Raw genomic sequence first — 18578 nt, forward strand, 5'->3', positions numbered from 1 at the left:
AGAGATTCACCAGTGATCCTGAACCTTTCTTTTAAAGCAACATTACAAAACGACTGGCAGCCTAAAAAATAAAAAGGTGATAGAATGTAACAATGCAACTATTCATTAAATATAAACAACCAACCACATTCAATTTCCTCTAATACCCACCTTCATGGCATCATTTGAGGTGCCAATAATGGTTCCCACTTCCCCGAGGTCCTTCAGCAGCGACACAAGCATTTCGTTGATTCGCTTCTTTTGATGGACTTGAGAATCCTTGACTGTTTGGAGTTCAGACGTTGCAGAGTTCAGCGACGCCTTTTCAAAAGTAAATGAAAAATATTACACTCATGATATTTTTACAATCACTATCAGTTTACAACTCTACGCTTCAATAATGATACATGTGATTATTTTAAGTGTTCTATTATACAGCATTAGTCCAAATAAGACAAGTGCATAAAAACAAAACCATTTCTTTTCATGATAGAGCCTCCTCCATTCAGTGTCTGATATTTCCAAAAATCCCTACATGCTAGTAGCAACAAATACCAGTCCCCCATTCATAAATTATAAAAATTTCCAAAACACTATAAAACCATAAAAAATGAAGTGCACGCACCTATCATCAAAACGTTAAGAGAGATAATTTATGTTAGGATTCCCACTCAGAATTAAAGTGAAAACCTTCCTTAAATATTCTATTATGAAAATAAATGTGCAGATAAAAATGAAGTTTAATAATTCTTCCCTTAATGAACATGAACCATGAGCTCACATTTATAAATAGAATTACAAATTTGGTAAAGCAACTTAATACTATGTTCGGCAAAACTTTATAATTACAGCTAAAATTATCCACTTGCGTGTGTGCAGTTTCACCAATATGTTCAGTACATACAGTACACTAGGAGTCTATACGGTTCACTGAGGTTAAACAGGTCTAGCTTTTGGAGACTCCAATTCATTTGGGAAGTTCTTACCTGCTTCTGGTTGAGCTCTTCCGTGAGTGTCTCATTCTCCTTCTCCTTCCTGTCAACTTCCTCCGTCTTCTGGTCATAGTTGACAGCAAGCTCCTCCAGAGCCTGCAACACCTCCTTGACTTCCTCTTTGGCCTTTTCATTTTCACTAGTTAATCTGTTCATTTCTACTTGCAACAACTCATAGTCTCTTCTGGTGGATGAGATCAGCTGGAAATAAGAACAAAACGAAGGTAACAATTGCTACAGTAACAGCCCCAGGGACTCGCTTGACTTTTTATGACACTTTTAAACATTAAAGTATGGCCTCTACTTTGCAAATAACATTGCAGTCATAAATTGATCATACCACCGAACATCCAAGAAATGAACATGTTGAGAGAAAGGGCCAAATTACTCTACCTCTTCCTGTTCTAACATTTGTTCTTTCAACTTCTCGACCAACTGTGACTGCTGGTTGATTTCATCATCTTTCTCATCGAGAGACTGATACAAACGTTCTCTTTCTCTTGCCCACTCGGCAGCATCACCATCAACAGCCATAGGAGGTACAACGGTAACATCTATTGTATAAAAAAACAAAAAAGTTAATAAACATGAACAAAAGGTCTGGGCAGGGATAAATGTATACATTCACTTTGGTTTCAACACAAATCCTCTATATGTACATTCTTTTTATACATATACACTTGACATCTTCACAAAATATTTGGAGATAAACACGACATACTCAATTGCTGTGAAGTGGCAGAGGCTTCCATATCAAAGGCCAATCCCACTTGTTCGTCTGTGCTAACAGATTCACCAGCACGCCATCTGTTGAGTTCCTGGTCCATCTTTTCCAACTGTGCTTTCAACTTAGTCACCTGAAATAAAGAATTTATCAAAATCAATCAATCTGCGCCATGCCTGACAATCTCATTTCTACTACCAATTTTATCAATAACATTACACTTCAAGTCATTTATTTCATAGACAGAAGACCTTGCCAAGTCTTTCTTGACATGGCAACTCTGACTTTTAACTTATCAGTTTCCTTACTACTGAAATGTTAACACTTTATATCTATATATATCTATATCTATATATATCTAATCATATATCTATATCTACGTGCAATAAAGTAATTTTTATAACCAATGAAGCAATTACATTTTAAGTTTGAAAGATTAACAATGTTGTTAACAAATTAATGCTTCACCATCACTGCCTACAGCAAACAATCCACTGGAAAACTCAAACAGTCCACATACATGTGGTTAGCCTTAACATGTTGAAATAAGAGTGAAACTTGCTTACCACAAATACTTGAATACCGTATTAATGCAGTACTTGAAACTCACCTTCTCTTTCTCCTTTTCATATCTACGTTTCCATTCTTCGGCTGTGAGTTCTTCATTAACAGTTACAACATTCTTCACAGTCTTTGCTCTGTGGATTAATACAAAAGCTCAACATTAAATATCAATAAGTTAGAACCTCCTCTTAACACAAAATTTACTTCCAGCACCCACAAAAACATTTAAAAATCTAGCTTACAAATTTCTCACTGACTCAAAAGCATAATTCTGGTTCTGGAAATTCAATAAAAATTTCATTTTCTGCCAATCAAAAGGTTACCTCTTTCCAAAATCTAAGGTAGACTTTGTTTCAGGCTCATTGAAAGATGCCGGGGAACAGCAGATCACGATGGTGGTTCTAGCATTACCACCAAGAGACTCCTGCAAAATTCTCGTAAGTTTTGAGTCTCTGTAGGGGACGTGGGTTTTCGTACTGTCGGCCAAGGCAGATATCACGTTGCCGAGCGCCGAAAGGGACTTGTTGATGTTTTTGGCTTCGTCTAAAACTGCTCCCTCAGCTCCTGTTTTACTAACCTATAAGAACATGCAACAACATTAAATATTGATAAAACAATTTGGCTCATGTTTTCTTCATTGATGTTATATCAGATAACAATAAATGTTATCACTGACAGAACAATAATCTATTGTAATACAGTAGTATATCAGTTTATAAGTACTTAACCTCTTATCATTAACTTTATCTGCAACTTCTTGGCACAGGTTCAGTAATATAATTACCCTCAAAGACAGACTGTTTTGGTAGTCATAATACTCTAAAAGCCTCTTGAGAGGGGAGGAGGGAATATTTTCAGTGATAGAGGATAAATACCTAAAATATTCCTCTATAATTAGCTGAATCCAACATTGTGTGCTAGAAGTGAGCGAGAGATTCCCTATAACCAAATAATTGGATTCATTACAAATATCACTGCTAATCTGATGAATATGATCCCATGACGAGTATACTGTACTTGTCAGACAAGGATCTTCAAGCGAGGTCCACTATTGTAGTATGTGGAAAGTGAGCAACAAATGTGGCCATTGATTGATGATGTGCAATGCAGAATGGCAATTTTAATGGGTCCTGTGCCTCAGGCCTGCAGAGCACACACGAGCTACAACCAAGTACAAACAAAATTATATATGGTTCCCCTTTACTCAGGAAGGTACCAAACTATACGAAAATATGTTTGCTATCCATTTCCGCCTGTTTCCAGGTAAGCAGTTACCCTGAAACATGTCTAATTTCATGATTTTTACACCTACCCTATACTGATATTTTTCTCCTGATTTAAAGATAACTTTTGGGTTGTACAATACCTATAACTAATATTTGAATTATTTCACTAGCATTATGAAGTTATTTAAATTTTCCACAAATCTACGTTCTTAAATTTTGAATTTGGCAAAAATAATTTCTTAATGATTATTGATGCAAATTTATAATAAAATTAGTATTCTTATCTTAATTTTACTCATAGCTTTTCTTTAAAATACTGATATCTGATAACTGTGTATTATTCAAAATTCTAAGATTTTTCAAATGCAATTAACAAAAATGTTCCAAGTCTAATAGCTTTGCCATGGAAACAATATGAAATATAGTAAGAATGTTAAACAATTTCTGGTTTTATTAGTTTTACTTCTCCAAACTTTCTAAACACACAAGTAGGTATATTAGGAATATTTTGATAAGATTTCAACTGGAAAAGTTTATTCCATTATTGACCATAAAAAGGGATATGGGTGCTTAAAAGGCTTTACCTTATAATTCTTCTTTCCTTTCTCTTTGTAGGCAGTAAGCCTTCTGGCGATGGTGGAGAATCCACAGTAAATACAGAGTATTGTAGAAGCTAGTATAATAGGCATGATAAGAATGGCTTCTTTTGATATAGATCCTCTCCTAATTACTGCTACTAATTCTCAAGTAGACTTTTCAAAGTGTATTTAACATAAAGAGGGTACAACTGGTAAACTGACTGTTCTCCATAGTCAGCTGGTAAACTTTCTACAATGCAGCCAGGGAACTTTCTACAATGCAGCCAGGGAAAGAAATGATGAAATCTATAAATGCTTGAAGGACACTTTGGACATCGGACCATTAGGCTATCAGGCCTGCACAAATCAAGATCACATTGCAAGGCTCAGAAGACAAAAGGGATGAGAACTTGGTTGACTCTGCTGACAATGAAGACCTACTACCATTCAAACGGCACCAATGTTCCAAGTCCGCTCCCTGTCCAAACTCTGTGATCTGTCAGACTGGACAGTATGATAAAGCCAAAAAGAACCTTGTGCCCCTAGTTCAGGCTGCAAGATTGCGAGAAGATGATCGTACGTGCATTAACTTTCAAACTGTGATCCAATTGCAATTGAAGTGTGCTACCATCATAGTCGTTGTGTTTGGTAAACCAAGAAGAGATCATTAGATAATCTTAAAAAATGTGAAGCACCAAAGGCATAGGATCTGTATGAAGAACCCTACACCTCGTTTGTACAAGAGGTCAAAAGAGATGTGCTGAGTGGGCACAAAACAATGTCAATGAAGAGCATTTCAATACTGACCTAGCAGCACCTGGCAAAAGGAATGGATCAGAAATTTTGTTTTTATCAGAAATTCCTAAAGGGCAAATTGTTGAAGCAGGTTTGTGACTTGCTGATACCTTAAGGCCTGACTTTGACTCTAAGTATTCTGAAAATGAATCCATAACAGCCCCTAGTCCTATTCCCACGGCAGATCTCTACCATGTTTGAAAGTATCTTCAAAGTGAACTAAAGAAGCAGAAAAATCTAATGACAAATGTTTCTTCAGTTGAAGTGACATTAGATAAAGGTCATCTGCCAGACCAGGTTTACAACTTCCTTGTCTGGATGATTTCTCCAGACGATGTTGGTGGGGATGAAATGGAGAGGTTGGAACATGATTTACACAGACGAGTGATGGCTGTTGGACAAGATTTTATATACAATGTGCCCAAATTGAGTTAAAACACCAAAGCATGTCACTCTAGGCATGTCCAGAAAAATTCTGACAGGAAGCTACTAGGTCATGACCATTTTGAAAAAATTTGGACACAATTTCTCTCAATGATTTGCTTGAATCTGCTTTGGCCCCAGAAACAGGTAAAAAAAAAAAAGAGGTAGGTTATTATTGTCAAGTAATATCCTGCCAACTGTGTTCACAACTTTCTGCTGGGACAATAATGATCTCAGCGAGTAAACTCTCAGTGGCAGTAATACAACCCACTGTACAAATGGCCTCCTCATACAACACAGAGTCCACACTTGTGAACCTCCACCAGATCCAACTGGTGCCAGTGATGAACAGCAAGTAACAGCAACAAATGACCTTGTTAGATGTTTTGTACCTTTCTCTCAAAGTCAGAGACATGACTCTGAATTGCTGAATGTTGACATCAGAAGAGGATTTAATTTACAAGTTTTCAACGAACCTCACAAGCTGAATATTGGGTGGTTCCTACTTCGCCTACCGCTACATTCTGGAAATTTGTTTGCTGTGAGCAATCATCAACACCAAAAAGTTCCAGGTATTGAATATTCATTGTGTGTTTTATCAAGGCTCTATCACATGTTCCACATTTTAGTTAAGTGTATGCTTCTTGTATACTTTGCAGTCCTATATGTACTGCATATAGTACTGATGAAATATAACCGCTGTGGTTGTAAATCGCCCTGCATGAATAAACGTTGCAGTTGCAGGGGCTTGAACCTACCCTGTACTGACACATGCCATTGCGCCAGGGAATGTGCAGAGTTGTGCATTTATGTGATACAAATTCAGATATTGAGAGTGATGAGGAGGGCACTGAGGATTAGTGCACTATTAAAATTATATATGTCATACTTTAATGATGCTTTGCTACAGTTGCAACTGGCAACCTGCGTATGACAATGTGACAAATGAATACCACTTTCAACAAGGAAAAATTCATATTGATAGGTTTACCTGCTGTGTTGCTCAGTATCCTGTATCACTGTCTGTGAAGAGAAGGTACTTTTCAGTTTGCCAAATACAATAGATTATAATTTTTTTTCATATATTCGGTACATCAGGTTTTCTCCCTGATTATGATAAAGAAAAGATTATATATTACTAAGTGTTCTATTCCAAGCCAAATAGACTGTATCTAACATGTTAGTTTATTCATTAATCTTTTTACAGTATATATTTCCTTCATTTCACTAGCTATAAACGTGAAACAAGCATGAAACCCAATTAACCTCTGGAAAAAAACATTACTAGAAATGTTTCCAGCAAGGAATAAATCAATTTATTTCAGATATACAATAGTTTTCATTACTTAAGTTTGGAGAATACGTTCAAAACCAAATATGTATTTTCTTACTTGCTGTGCAAAAATGCCTGTAGGGAAGATGTAAAAATCATGAAATTAGACATGTTTCAGGGTAAATGAACAGCAGACTTATTTTCCTACATACTGGTACTAAGAAAGTAAGGTTTAAAAAAAAAAAGAGTGGGGGGGGGGGGGGGGGGGGGGGGGGGGGGGGGGGGGTGGGGGGGGGGGGGGGGGGGGGGGGGGGGGGGGGGGGGGGGGGGGGGGGGTGGGGGGGGGGGGGGGGGGGGGGGGGGGGGGGGGGGGGGGGGGGGGGGGGGGGGGTACAAACTCAGAACTTTAGGGTCTCAGGTGATAGACTACAACATTTCCAAAAGGTTACACAAAGCATGTCATTATTTACACGAAGCCTGCCTCCCTTTCCCTTTTTAAGTAGATTTATCCAAAAAAGTAACTGTCTGGGAACTTCTACTGACATGTCTAGGAAGTCAGAGAACCAATGCCTCATTGTATCAAGGATTGATAAAAATCATGGTGTTGTTCCAAGATTCCCTCAGTTTCTAGAACACTTCCTTCAACAGCGGAAATGGAGGGAGGGCATACAAGTAAAGGTTTGTCTGGTCTAATGCCATAGCGTCTACTGCCCTGGCTTAAGAATCTGGAACTGGTGAGATGTAAAACTGGAGATGAGAATTCATCTTCGTTGCGAGATAGCTGGGAGGTTGATCAAACTCTCTCCAAATTGCCTTGCACACTGCGGAGTTTAACGTCCATTCGTGAGGGAGTACTTGTCATGAACGACATAACATGCCTGCTAGAACATTCAATCTATTGGGCACATACTGGGACATTAGGACAATGTTCCTCTCCTCTGTCCAGAAGTTTTACCAAATAAATATCAGATTGCACTGAATCTACCCTAGTACCCTGAGCTGACTTAGTGGAAGTGGAAGGATGTGAATCTACTAGAGAAAAAGTATTAATAGACCTATCTATATTTTCTTAATCTGGCGTTATTTCTAAGGAAGCCTACATTCAAGACTTGCCATTCTCTTACTCACTTTTTAAGTCTACATTCAAGACTATCTCTCTCTCTCCTTATACGATATTTTACCATTCTCTTCATCTTGAGCAAAGACCATTCCTTGCAATGATCACAATAGTTGTCCAAATCACAAGTTACTCCTCTATGACCAATGCATAATTTGTGTGTATCATACTTCAATGAAACCAATCTCGTCTTGCAACTGATTACCTAGTAAAAATCTAAGAGATTTAGATATGGAAGACTGTTAAAAAGAATACAAAGTGAAAACATAAACCACAGTCTAGTCTAGATGTTCCAATTCATTAACTGAAAAATTAACCAAATCCAAGAATACTTGTCTACATGTCTGGCCTTATTCATCGACAAGAGAATTATGACTACCAAAACAATCACTGTACACCCTCTGAAGGGTGGGGATAACCACTGGGAGCATTCACAAATGTTGTTTCAATTTTAAGATAATGATGAAGGGTACATTTCACCTCCAAGTTTGAGATTTTAATAGAAGTGCATCATATGTCCCTGATAGCTGGCATTTCAGCATTTGTAATAATGAAAAATAAAGACTTTTCTACAAATCTGCATTTGAACTGTACAAATACCTGCACTAACACTGCACATCCCCTATTATAAAGAAAAAAATTCCCCATAATGGGGCACCACACACTACAGGGTTTTTGCAACTATCTTTTGACCCTCAGCTAAGTAGCTCCAGTCTTATACTCTTCCTTCATGGCTCCTGAACTAATTTGAATTTACCTTGCAACAATTCCCCGACCTTAAAAGTTCTTCTGACAACCCCAAATAAGTCACTAGAAACATGACTGTCTCACAATCATACTTGTCTTCAATTTCATTTCTTTTGATCACCAACACCATTACAGGTAAGCTTCACATGCCATGATATGCAACAACTGATGTTTCAATTACTTTTGATAATATTTATGACTTTTGATCGGAAAATACCAAATTTGTAACTAATTTGTATTTTTCATAACTAACAAACCTGAGGTCTTAACATTAGGATTTACTAGCGCCAAGCTGGAAACCGGTAGAATTAAAATTACACTTGTGAGATCCAGGGACTAATGGCATCTATACCAGGTCACGGGGCATGTATACCCAGAATGCCCACGGCTACCTGTGACCCATCAGTTATATTTCTAACCCAGTTTAGACTACTAGAGGGGTGATTCGAGGTGGGCCTTTAACTGTTAAGACCTCAGGTTTGTTAGTTATGAAAAATGTTATTGTTATAATACAACTAAGTTTGTTCATACTTACCTGGCAGATATATATATAGCTGTATTCTCTGAAGTCCGACAGAATTTCAAAACTCGCGGCACACGCAGTGGGCGGCCAGGTGGTAGTACCCATTCCCGCCGCTGGGGAGGCGGATATCAGGAACCATTCCCATTTTCTATTCATATTTTTATCAGTGCCACTGTCTCCTGAGGGGAGGTGGGTGGGCACTTAATTATATATATCTGCCAGGTAAGTATGAACAAACTTAATTGTATTATAACAATAACATTTTGTTCATGAAACTTACCTGACAGATATATATACAGCTGAATCCCACCTTCGAATGGTGGGAAGAGACAGAATAGGATTTGTAGGAAACTTAAATTAAGTAGATGATATACACCTTGGTTCCTCACCTGTTAGCAAAGTAGACTCTGTGATTACTGTCACTTCAGCCTGCTTGTGCTTAATCAGAGTTGCCAGCCAGGTGGAGACCTGTAGTGCTGGTGCGCTCTGGATGCTCTGTCAACGGGGACGTGACCTCAATGTGACAAGAGCATAGAGCCATACAAATGAGGGCAACGAAGCAACTGACCACCACCTGACCAACTATCCAAGACCCCTGAACACTAAGCTAAGAGATGGGAGGTCTTCACCAAAGCCTCAACCACAACCAAAAAACACAACAACTAAAAACTAACCTAAACCTAACTAAGGGATAGGGAGAGAGCTACCTTCAGCCCCCAAGACTGTGTCTGCAGAAACGTATGGCCCAAGAGAACAACAGTCCTCGTATATCGTTCTCACATCTCTCAAGTAGTGTGAGGCGAATACTGAATTGCTCCTCCAAAAGGTGGCGTCAAGGATGTCCTTGTCAGACATGTTCCTTTGGAAGGCAAGCGAGGTTGCGACAGCTCTGACCTCGTGAGCTTTCACTCGCAAGAGGCTCAAATCGATCTGTTGGTAAGACGAATGAGCCTCTTTAATGACGTCCCTCAGAAAGAACGCCAAGGCATTCTTGGATAATGGTATATCGGGCCGTTTAACCGAACACCAGAGATTATCTGAGGGACCTCGTACTTCCTTAGTCTTGTGGACATAAAACTTTAGAGCCCTGACAGGGCACAGGACTCTCTCAGGTTCTTGGCCCACAAGGCTTGTCATACCCTTGATTTGTCAAAGCATCCTTGGCGGCAAGGGTTCGACGGGTTTTTCATTCTTTGTCCTAAAAGAAAGTTGGGGGACTCAAAGAGCCAGACACCGCATGTCACCTTTGAAGCCCACTCGCTTACAAATGGCTTGAATTTCGCTAACTCTCTTCGCCGTCGCCAGAGCAGTTAGGAAAAGAGCCTTCTTCGTCAAGTTCCTAAGAGACGCTTCATGGAGAGGTTCGAAAGGACTCGACATTAACAGTCTAAGGACTAAATCCAAGTTCCAAGAAGGAGGCCTCGCCTGAGGTATCTTGGATGTCTCAAATGATCTCAGGAGATCGTGAAGATCTCTGTTGTCAGACAGGTCTAGTCCTCTGTGTCGGAAGACTGCTGACAGCATACTCTTATATCCCTTGATGGTCGGGACAGCCAGCTTCTGCACATTTCTTAAAAATAGCAGGAAATCGGCTATCTGGCTCACAGAGGTAGTGGAAGAGGAAATTCCCTCCTTTCTACACCATGCCCTGAAGGAAGCCCACTTCGACTGGTAAACAGCTCTCGAGGAAGTTCTCCTAGCATTGGCGATCGCCTTTGCAGCTGCTTTAGAAAAACCTCTCGCTCTGGCCAACTTTTCGATAGTCTGAACGCAGTCAGACCCAGAGCGGAGAGGTTTCGGTGATATCTTGCGAAGTGGGGCTGTCTGAGTAGATCTTTCCTCCAGGGCAACGTCCTCGGAAAGTCTATGATGAAGGACATTACCTCCGTGAACCATTCCTTCGCGGGCCACATCGGGGCGATCAGGGTCAACCTCGTCCCCTCCGATGCCGCGAACTTCCTTACTACTTCCCCCATGATCTTGAATGGCGGGAAGGCATACAAGTCCAGGTTCGTCCAGTCCCAGAGCAGAGCGTCTATAGCGACTGCTCCCGGATCCAGCACAGGGGAGCAATAAAGAGGCAACCTCTTTGTTCTCGACGTCGCAAATAGGTCGACTAACGGACACCCCCACAGTCTCCAGAGCTCTCGACAGACGTCCTGGTGCAACGTCCATTCCGTCGGCAGGATCTGATCCTGTCGGCTGAGAAGGTCTGCTCTGACGTTCTGGACTCCTGCGATAAATATCGTCAGGATCCTGATCCGTCTCGCATCTGCCCACAGCAGAAATCTCCCTCGCTAAATAAAAAAGAGGACGGGAGTGTGTACCTCCCTGCTTCTTTAGGTACGCAAGGGCTGTGGTGTTGTCCGAGTTGACTTGGACTACTTTCTCTGCAACCTTTTGTTGGAAGAACTGTAGCGCCAGAAAAACCGCCGCTAGTTCCTTCACATTGATGTGCCAGGACACCTGTTCCCCCCTCCAGGTGCCTGACACTTCCTCCCCTCCCAGTGTTGCTCCCATCCCCGACCCGACCACCGAGGCGTCGGAAAACAACACTAGGTCTGGGCTCAGAAGCTTAGGGACAACCCCTCTCGAAACTTCCGAGGATCTAACCACCATCTTAGATGGTTCTTCACCGATTTGGTGATGAAAAGGGTCGCATTCAGATCCTCTCTGACTCTCCATTCGTCTGCTAAGAAAAACTGGAGAGGTCTGAGGTGTAGTCTTCCCAGGGAAACAAACTTTTCCAGCGAGGAAATGGTCCCCAGCAGACTCATCCACTCCCTCGCCGAGCAAGCTTCCTTCCCCAGGAAGGCCGAAACTCTCTCTAAGCCTTGCAGCTGTCGTTCCTGGGACGGAAACGCTCGAAAAGCCACTGAATCCATCTGAATCCCCAGATACACGATGGACTGTGGTTGGGGTCAGATGCGACTTTTCGAGGTTGACCAGAAGTCCCAGGGACTTCGCCAAGGCCAACGTGAAGTGAAGGTCCTTCAGACACCTTTCTTCTGACGATGCTCTGATCAGCCAATCGTCGAGATACAGGGACACTCTTATTCCTGCAGAATGTAACCATCTCGCTACATTTTTCATGAGCATGGTAAATACCATCGGAGCCGTGCTTAAACCGAAACAAAGAGCTCGGAATTGCCAAACTTTGTCCCTTAGCATAAACCTCAGAAACTTTCTTGAAAGAGGGTGGATAGGCACGTGAAAGTATGCGTCCTGTAGGTCCAAGGACACCATCCAGTCGCCCGGTCTTAAGGCTCCTAGAACCGACTGAGGTGTTTCCATCTTGAATTTTTTCTTTTCTACGAAAAGATTCAGGCTGCTTACGTCCAAGACTGGACGCCACCCCGACGACTGCTTTGGTACCAGGAAAAGTCTGTTGTAATATCCTGGTGACCCCAGGTCTAAGACCTGCTCCACCGCTCTTTTCTTGATCTATTTGATCTAAAAGATCTAAAAGAACCTGATGTTTCTCCCCTTGATACGACGGGAAAGATCTCTGGGAGTCGTAGAAAGAGGAGGAGGGTCCACAAAGGGGATCTTGTACCCCTGTTCCACTATCTTGAGGGACCACGCATCTGTATCTCTCTCTCTCCACGCCCCCGCAAAGAACTTTAGCCTGGCTACGACCGGCATCTGAAGGACTCTCTTCTCACTTAGAGGATTTAGGTTTGAAGGAACCTCTTCCTCTTGCCAGTCCTCTCCCTCGAGGAGCAGCTCTCGAGGGAGGAGCGCTACGAAAGGGTTTAACATTCCTATGGAGGGTCGTCCGAGGTACGGACGACGTGGTAGGGACTGGGCGGGATGTCTTGAAGACTAGGCCAAGAGGTCCTGGGGTAGCCTTCTCTTGTAGGCTCACTGCCAGGTCCTTTACCATAGCCTGGGGGAAGAGATGGCTCGAAAGAGGTGCAAAGAGAAGCTCCGCTTTCTGCGATGCAGAAACAGACCTCGCTGTAAAATTGCAGAAAAGCGCTCTCTTCTTGAGGAAAGCAGTGCCGAAATGAGACACTAACTCTTCCGAACCATCCCTGACGGCCTTGTCCATGCAAGACAACACATTGGACAGCTCCCCCAGACTCAAAGAATCAGGACTCCTAGATTGAAGATCCAGGACTCCTAGGCACCAGTCTAGGAAGTTAAAGACTTCCAGAGTCCTTAACAGACCTTTCATGTGATGGTCAATCTCCGTTGGTGTCCATGAAATCTTAGCGGTCGATAAAAGAGATCTCTTCTGGGCGTCTACCAGACTAGCAAAGTCCCCTTGGGAAGACGACGGGATCTTAACTCCTACTTCAGCTTTGGTCTCATACCAAATGCCGCCTCTCCCACTAAGTCTTGAGGCGGAAGGGCGAAGTCGACTTGCCCTGATCCTTCCGACGGTTCCAATCCAATCCTGCAACTTCTTGAACGCTCTCTTAGTGGACAAGGAAGTCTTCATCTCCACCACCTCCGGAACCTTGCACGACTTCGAAGACGAAAACTGAGAGGGTGGAGACTTGGGAGCTGCAGGCTGGAACTTCTCACCAAACGAAGAACGTAAAAGACGAACCAGCACCTTGTAGTCGGAAACCGACGAAACTGACGGCTGTTCTTCCTCAACTGAGTCCGCCGGACTACTAAGCTCTCCTTCCTCCCGAAGAGGCAAAGGAGATTGAACCTCTGGAGAGGGCGTGCGCCCAACGGGTCTAGCCTTCAACAAAGGCTTTCGAGGATGACTAATATCAGCCTCTTCAAAGCGACCGACCTTCTGTCGATCCTTAGAGCTCGAACCACGAAGAGCGTCCTGACCGCGCTGCGCGTCAAGAGAGGCTACTCTTAGTCGCTCTCGAGGAGCGTCCTTACGTTTTACGCTCAAGCGTCCAGCTTTCGCTTTCAAAGCGTCCTTCTGGGCGCTCTCGAAAGCCTTCTCAACAGGCAAAGCGTCAAGCAAAACATCCCGACGAGCGTCTTCAAAAGCGTCCTGCGAGGCGTCTTGCAGAAAGCGGTCCTCCAAGCGTCCTGCCGAATGCTCCTCAAGTTTAGGGCGGCCTGACAGTGCAGGCGGAGACAGAAGACGAACGAGGAGACGGAGGAGAAGGAGACTGCCTCGTCCTCTGACAGGCAGTCTAGCGTCCTTCCTTCGTTTAGGCTCAACTGCTGCTGGGCGAGTCTTCTGAGCCATTAAGGCCGACAATTGGTCTTGAAGCGACACAAGAATACTCTTCGTTGGTGAAGAACCGAGAGGAGGTGAAGGGCTGCGCCTGCGAGAAGACGAGGGGCGGGGGGACGCCTCCTTCCTTCTCACAGGTACAGCAACCTGCCTCTCCGAGGCGCGAGAGAAGCGCTTCTCAGCGTACGACGTCCTACCTCTCTTCTGTGGAGGAAACGCGTCATACGACGCAGGCGAAGACCGCAACGATAGCGGAGAGAGGGGACGTAAAGCGTCCTCCCTAGGAAAAGTCCTTTTCAACGGACGCGAGTCTCTCCGAGCGCTCCACCCCTTGCGCGGGGAGGGCGCCTCGGAGGACGAAAAACAGTCCTTAAGGATGCGAGCCTGAGCACGCTCCTTGGCAGCCTGGGAAGTAGCAACAGGTCCTGCCGAAGGGACGCCAGATCGGTGGGGAGCCCCCGTAACCCTCTTGCGGCTTTCGACATGCCCACTCCCTGAGTTCTGGGAGTCCGACAGAGGTCTAGACCTAGAGGCATTATGGGGCCGATCTGACGCCCCCCCTCCACAACACTAGGGGCACGATCACACACTTTACTCGAGCCGTTTTCAAGGGCCAACACTTTGGACTCTAGAGTGCGTAAAGACTCTAGAATCAGAGAAAGGGCATTACCTTCTCCAGACACAGAACTAGGGCCCTCAGGCAACAACACAGGATTAGGTGAAGCAAATTCTACTGGTGTTAAAATAGGAGAAATGTTACTTCCCTTACCTTTCGTAGAACCGCTCTTGGAGGAAGACCTCCTGATCCTATCGCGCTCCAACTTACGCCGATAGGATTCATACACCTTCCATTCATCCTCAGTCAAACTTTTGCATTCAATGCAACGATCAACCAGCAAACAAACATGCCCCCTACACCCCATACATACTGTGTGGGGGTCTACCGATGATTTCGGTAGCCTCACCTTGCAATCACTTCTCACACACACTCTGAAGCTCACTGAACTTGATCCCGACATCACGTTCATAGAAAAGCCAATCCAAAATCCAAAAACAGTCCACTATCGCGTATGCCAATCCAACAATCCAGAGTCAAAACCAAAAGTCAATCCAGATACTTATAACGAGTCAAATCCAAAAATCCTGGCGAGGTCTGTAAACAGGTGTTTACTGACCGGCGACAGAAAAAAATATGAATAGAAAATGGGAATGGTTCCTGATATCCGCCTCCCAGCGGCGGGAATGGGTACTACCACCTGGCCGCCCACTGCGTGTGCCGCGAGTTTTGAAATTCTGTCGGACTTTGGAGAATACAGCTATATATATATCTGTCAGGTAAGTTTCATGAACAAAATACAAATTAGTTACAAATTTGGTATTTGTTCATACACGAAACAAACCTTCGGTCTTAACATTAGGATAGACTTACTATTGGAGGGAGGTAAGTCTCTACAAGTGACTGGGAGTTTGCCACCTTATCCATTTCCGAATATATAGGGAAATTCTAAGAGAATGGACAATGAACCTAAGACCAAAGATATAAGCGGATCTATTGGTTTTCTCCCACTGGGTGTAGATACCATTCTACTGTTTACTCTTGTCCCTTGCAACTGGATCCACCTTCACCCCTCTTTTCCCTATTATCCAGAGGGGTGTGTTGCAACTGAAAAGTATATCATCAGCTAAGATAGCTTCACAGTATGGCTGACCATCTCACCTGCATCTAGTCCGTTCCAGCACATGACGGTACTCTCCTTCATATTGCCCGTAGTTAAAGGAGTAGGAAGAAAGTAGTAAAGAAAAAAGAGTCATCCCATTCATTCTACTTTCATACCTTCATCTTAGACTAGACGCAAACTGACCCGCCAGGGGCACTGGATGAACTATATCACTTGTTGGGCCGCCACCACTGGACCCAAGGAAAAGGTGTCCAAGGATCTATGGGCAACATCTTTCAAATAAAATGAGGTGAAAGTTGTTTGGCGCTTCCACACACCAGCTTTCAGAAATTTTATCCCCAGTACATGTTCTTCTTAAATGCCAGGGAAGCACTCACACCCCTGATGTCATGAGCTCTAGCTTCCACCTGGCTATCTGACCCTCTGTCTTCTGCCGTATAAGCATCTCTGATCATCTCCCTTAGCCAAAATGATATTGTATTCTTGGACACTTCCTTCTTGTTCCGTCCTGTACTTACGAACAACCTCTGGCACCCCGGCCTGAGGTGCCTTGTTCTCTTTAAGTACTCCCTTAGTGCCCTGACGGGGCACAGGAGCATCTCAGCTTTGTCGTTGTCTACAAAGTCTGCCAAGGAAGGTATGGAAAAGGAGTCGAATCTGCCGTCTACTATTGTTGGATTTTGGGTCTTGGCCACGAATTCTGGGACAAACTCACATACCATTGATCTCCAACCTCTCGAGTGCTTTATGAGATATGAGAGGCCATGTAGCTCCCCCACCCTTTTGGTTGAAGCCAGGGCCAATAAGAAGACTGTCTTCAGGGTCAGGCTCCTATCCGTGGACTGCCTTAGTGGTTCGTAGGGGGGTTTTGTCAGACTACTCAGTACCTTGGTCAGATCCCAATCTGGGGCTTTTAGCTCCTTTGGTGGGCATGACTGTTCAAAGCTCCTCATCAGCATGGCCAACTCCATGAAGACGATATGTCCACTCCTTTCATTCGTAAGACTGAGGCTAGAGCCGCCCTGTACCCCTTCACTGCAGATACAGACATATGTTTTTCTGTTCTGAGATATATCAGAAAGTCTGCTAAGTGCTGAATAGTGGTACCGAGTGGAGACACGTTCCCTCTACGACACCAATCACAGTATGCTGACCACTTTCCTTGGTATACTGTCGCAGATGATTTTCTGATATTACCTGCCATATGGGTTGCTGCTTTCTGCGAAAACCCTCGCTCTCGGAGGAGATACTTGACAGTCTCCACCCGTGAAGCGATAGGGACTTCACCGACTGGTGGTACCTCTCCACGTGAGGCTGACACAGAAGGTTGCTCCATGGCACATCTACTAGGAGTTCCAGTAGGTCTGGAAACCACTCTGCTTTCGGCCATAATGGAGCTACCAGGGTCATCTTGAGGTTCTGAGACCGCATTACCCTGTTCAGAACCTGACGGATTAGACAAAATGAGGAAATGCGTACACGTCCAGATTGTTCCAGGGGTGTTGTAGCGCATCTTCTGCTACTGCCTCTGCGTCCGGGACTACTGAACAATACACTTCCAACTTTTTGTTGTACCTGGTTGCGAATAGGTCTATGATCGGTCCTTCCCACAACATGAGCATCCTGTCCACTACCTGTTGGTGTAGGGACCACTCCGTTCCCAGAATCTGATCCCTGCGGCTCAACTTGTCGGCCACTATGTTTCTTTTTCCCGGAATATACCTGGCCTTGATGTCTACCAGGTTCTCTATAGCCCACTGGTGAAGTTGAACTGTCATCACATGTAACTGCCGAGAAACTAGGCCTCCTTGCTTGTTTATATAAGCTACTACTGTGTGTGTGTCTGACATCAATACCACTGAGTGTCCCTTTACTCTCTCCCTGAATTCTTGTAGAGCCAGAAAAGCTGCTTTCAACTCCAGCACGTTTATATAGAGTTCTCTGTCCTTGCAACTCCATTTTGCTGACACCATCAACTCCTCCATATGGGCTCCCCAGCCTTCTAGTGACACATCCGAGAACAGCAAGAGGTCTGGGGAGGATTGTTGAAGGGGGACACCCACTGTCAGATTGTCGTCGTTCACCCACCACAGCAAGTCTTTCCTCACTTCTGCCGACAAGGGAATTTGCTCGTACGGGTGATCTACTGTTGGTGACCAAAACTCCTACATCCTCCATTGTAGGGACCGAAGGTGTAGCCTTCCTTGTGGTACTAGCTTCTCCAGGGAGGTTAGGATTCCCAGCACCACCTGCCACTGTCTTGCTGGCTGTGTCTGCTTTCCCAGAAAGGCATTCACCACTTGTTTGCATTTCTCTACTCTTTGGTCTGTCGGGAATACTTTGGCTTGTGTTGTGTCTATCACCATTCCCAGATATTCCAAACGTTGACTTGGATCCAACTGCGACTTCTGCTGATTCACCACAATACCTAGGCTGTGACAAAGCTGCAGGAGGGCCGCCCTGTCCCTGAGTAATTTCTCCCTGGACTTTGCTATCACCAGCCAATCGTCCAGATATCTTATTAGCCTGATCCCCTGAGCATGCGCCCACGCCGACACGAGGGTGAACACTCTTGTAAAAACTTGAGGAGACGTTGTCAATCCGAAGCACAGGACCTTGAATTCGAAAGCTTTCCCTGCAAGACTGAAGCGGAGAAATTTCCTTGAAGACTGATGGACTGGTATCTGAAAGTATGCGTCCTTTAGATTGCATAAAGTCAGCATAAAGTCTCCGATTCTGACTGCTTGTAGAACCGTTTTCGGAGTTTCCATCTTGAAACTGGTTTTCCTTATAAACAGAT

The 18578-nt window shown here is 43.9% G+C and overlaps 1 protein-coding gene across 1 annotated transcript in view; it reads right to left on the bottom strand.

The window, feature by feature from the left end:
- LOC135203648 (kinesin heavy chain-like) overlaps positions 1–18578 on the bottom strand; it is a 54193-nt gene that overhangs the window by 12969 nt on the left and 22646 nt on the right. The window contains exons 6-11 of the mRNA XM_064233496.1: positions 2583–2836; positions 2306–2393; positions 1693–1828; positions 1365–1525; positions 966–1172; positions 151–300 (exon numbers count right to left, since the gene is read on the bottom strand). Of these exons, the coding sequence (XP_064089566.1) occupies positions 151–300; positions 966–1172; positions 1365–1525; positions 1693–1828; positions 2306–2393; positions 2583–2836 (996 nt within the window). The remainder of the gene's footprint in view (positions 1–150; positions 301–965; positions 1173–1364; positions 1526–1692; positions 1829–2305; positions 2394–2582; positions 2837–18578) is intronic.

This window comes from Macrobrachium nipponense, chromosome 36, assembly GCF_015104395.2.
Source record: "Macrobrachium nipponense isolate FS-2020 chromosome 36, ASM1510439v2, whole genome shotgun sequence".
NCBI classification, from domain to species: domain Eukaryota; kingdom Metazoa; phylum Arthropoda; class Malacostraca; order Decapoda; family Palaemonidae; genus Macrobrachium; species Macrobrachium nipponense.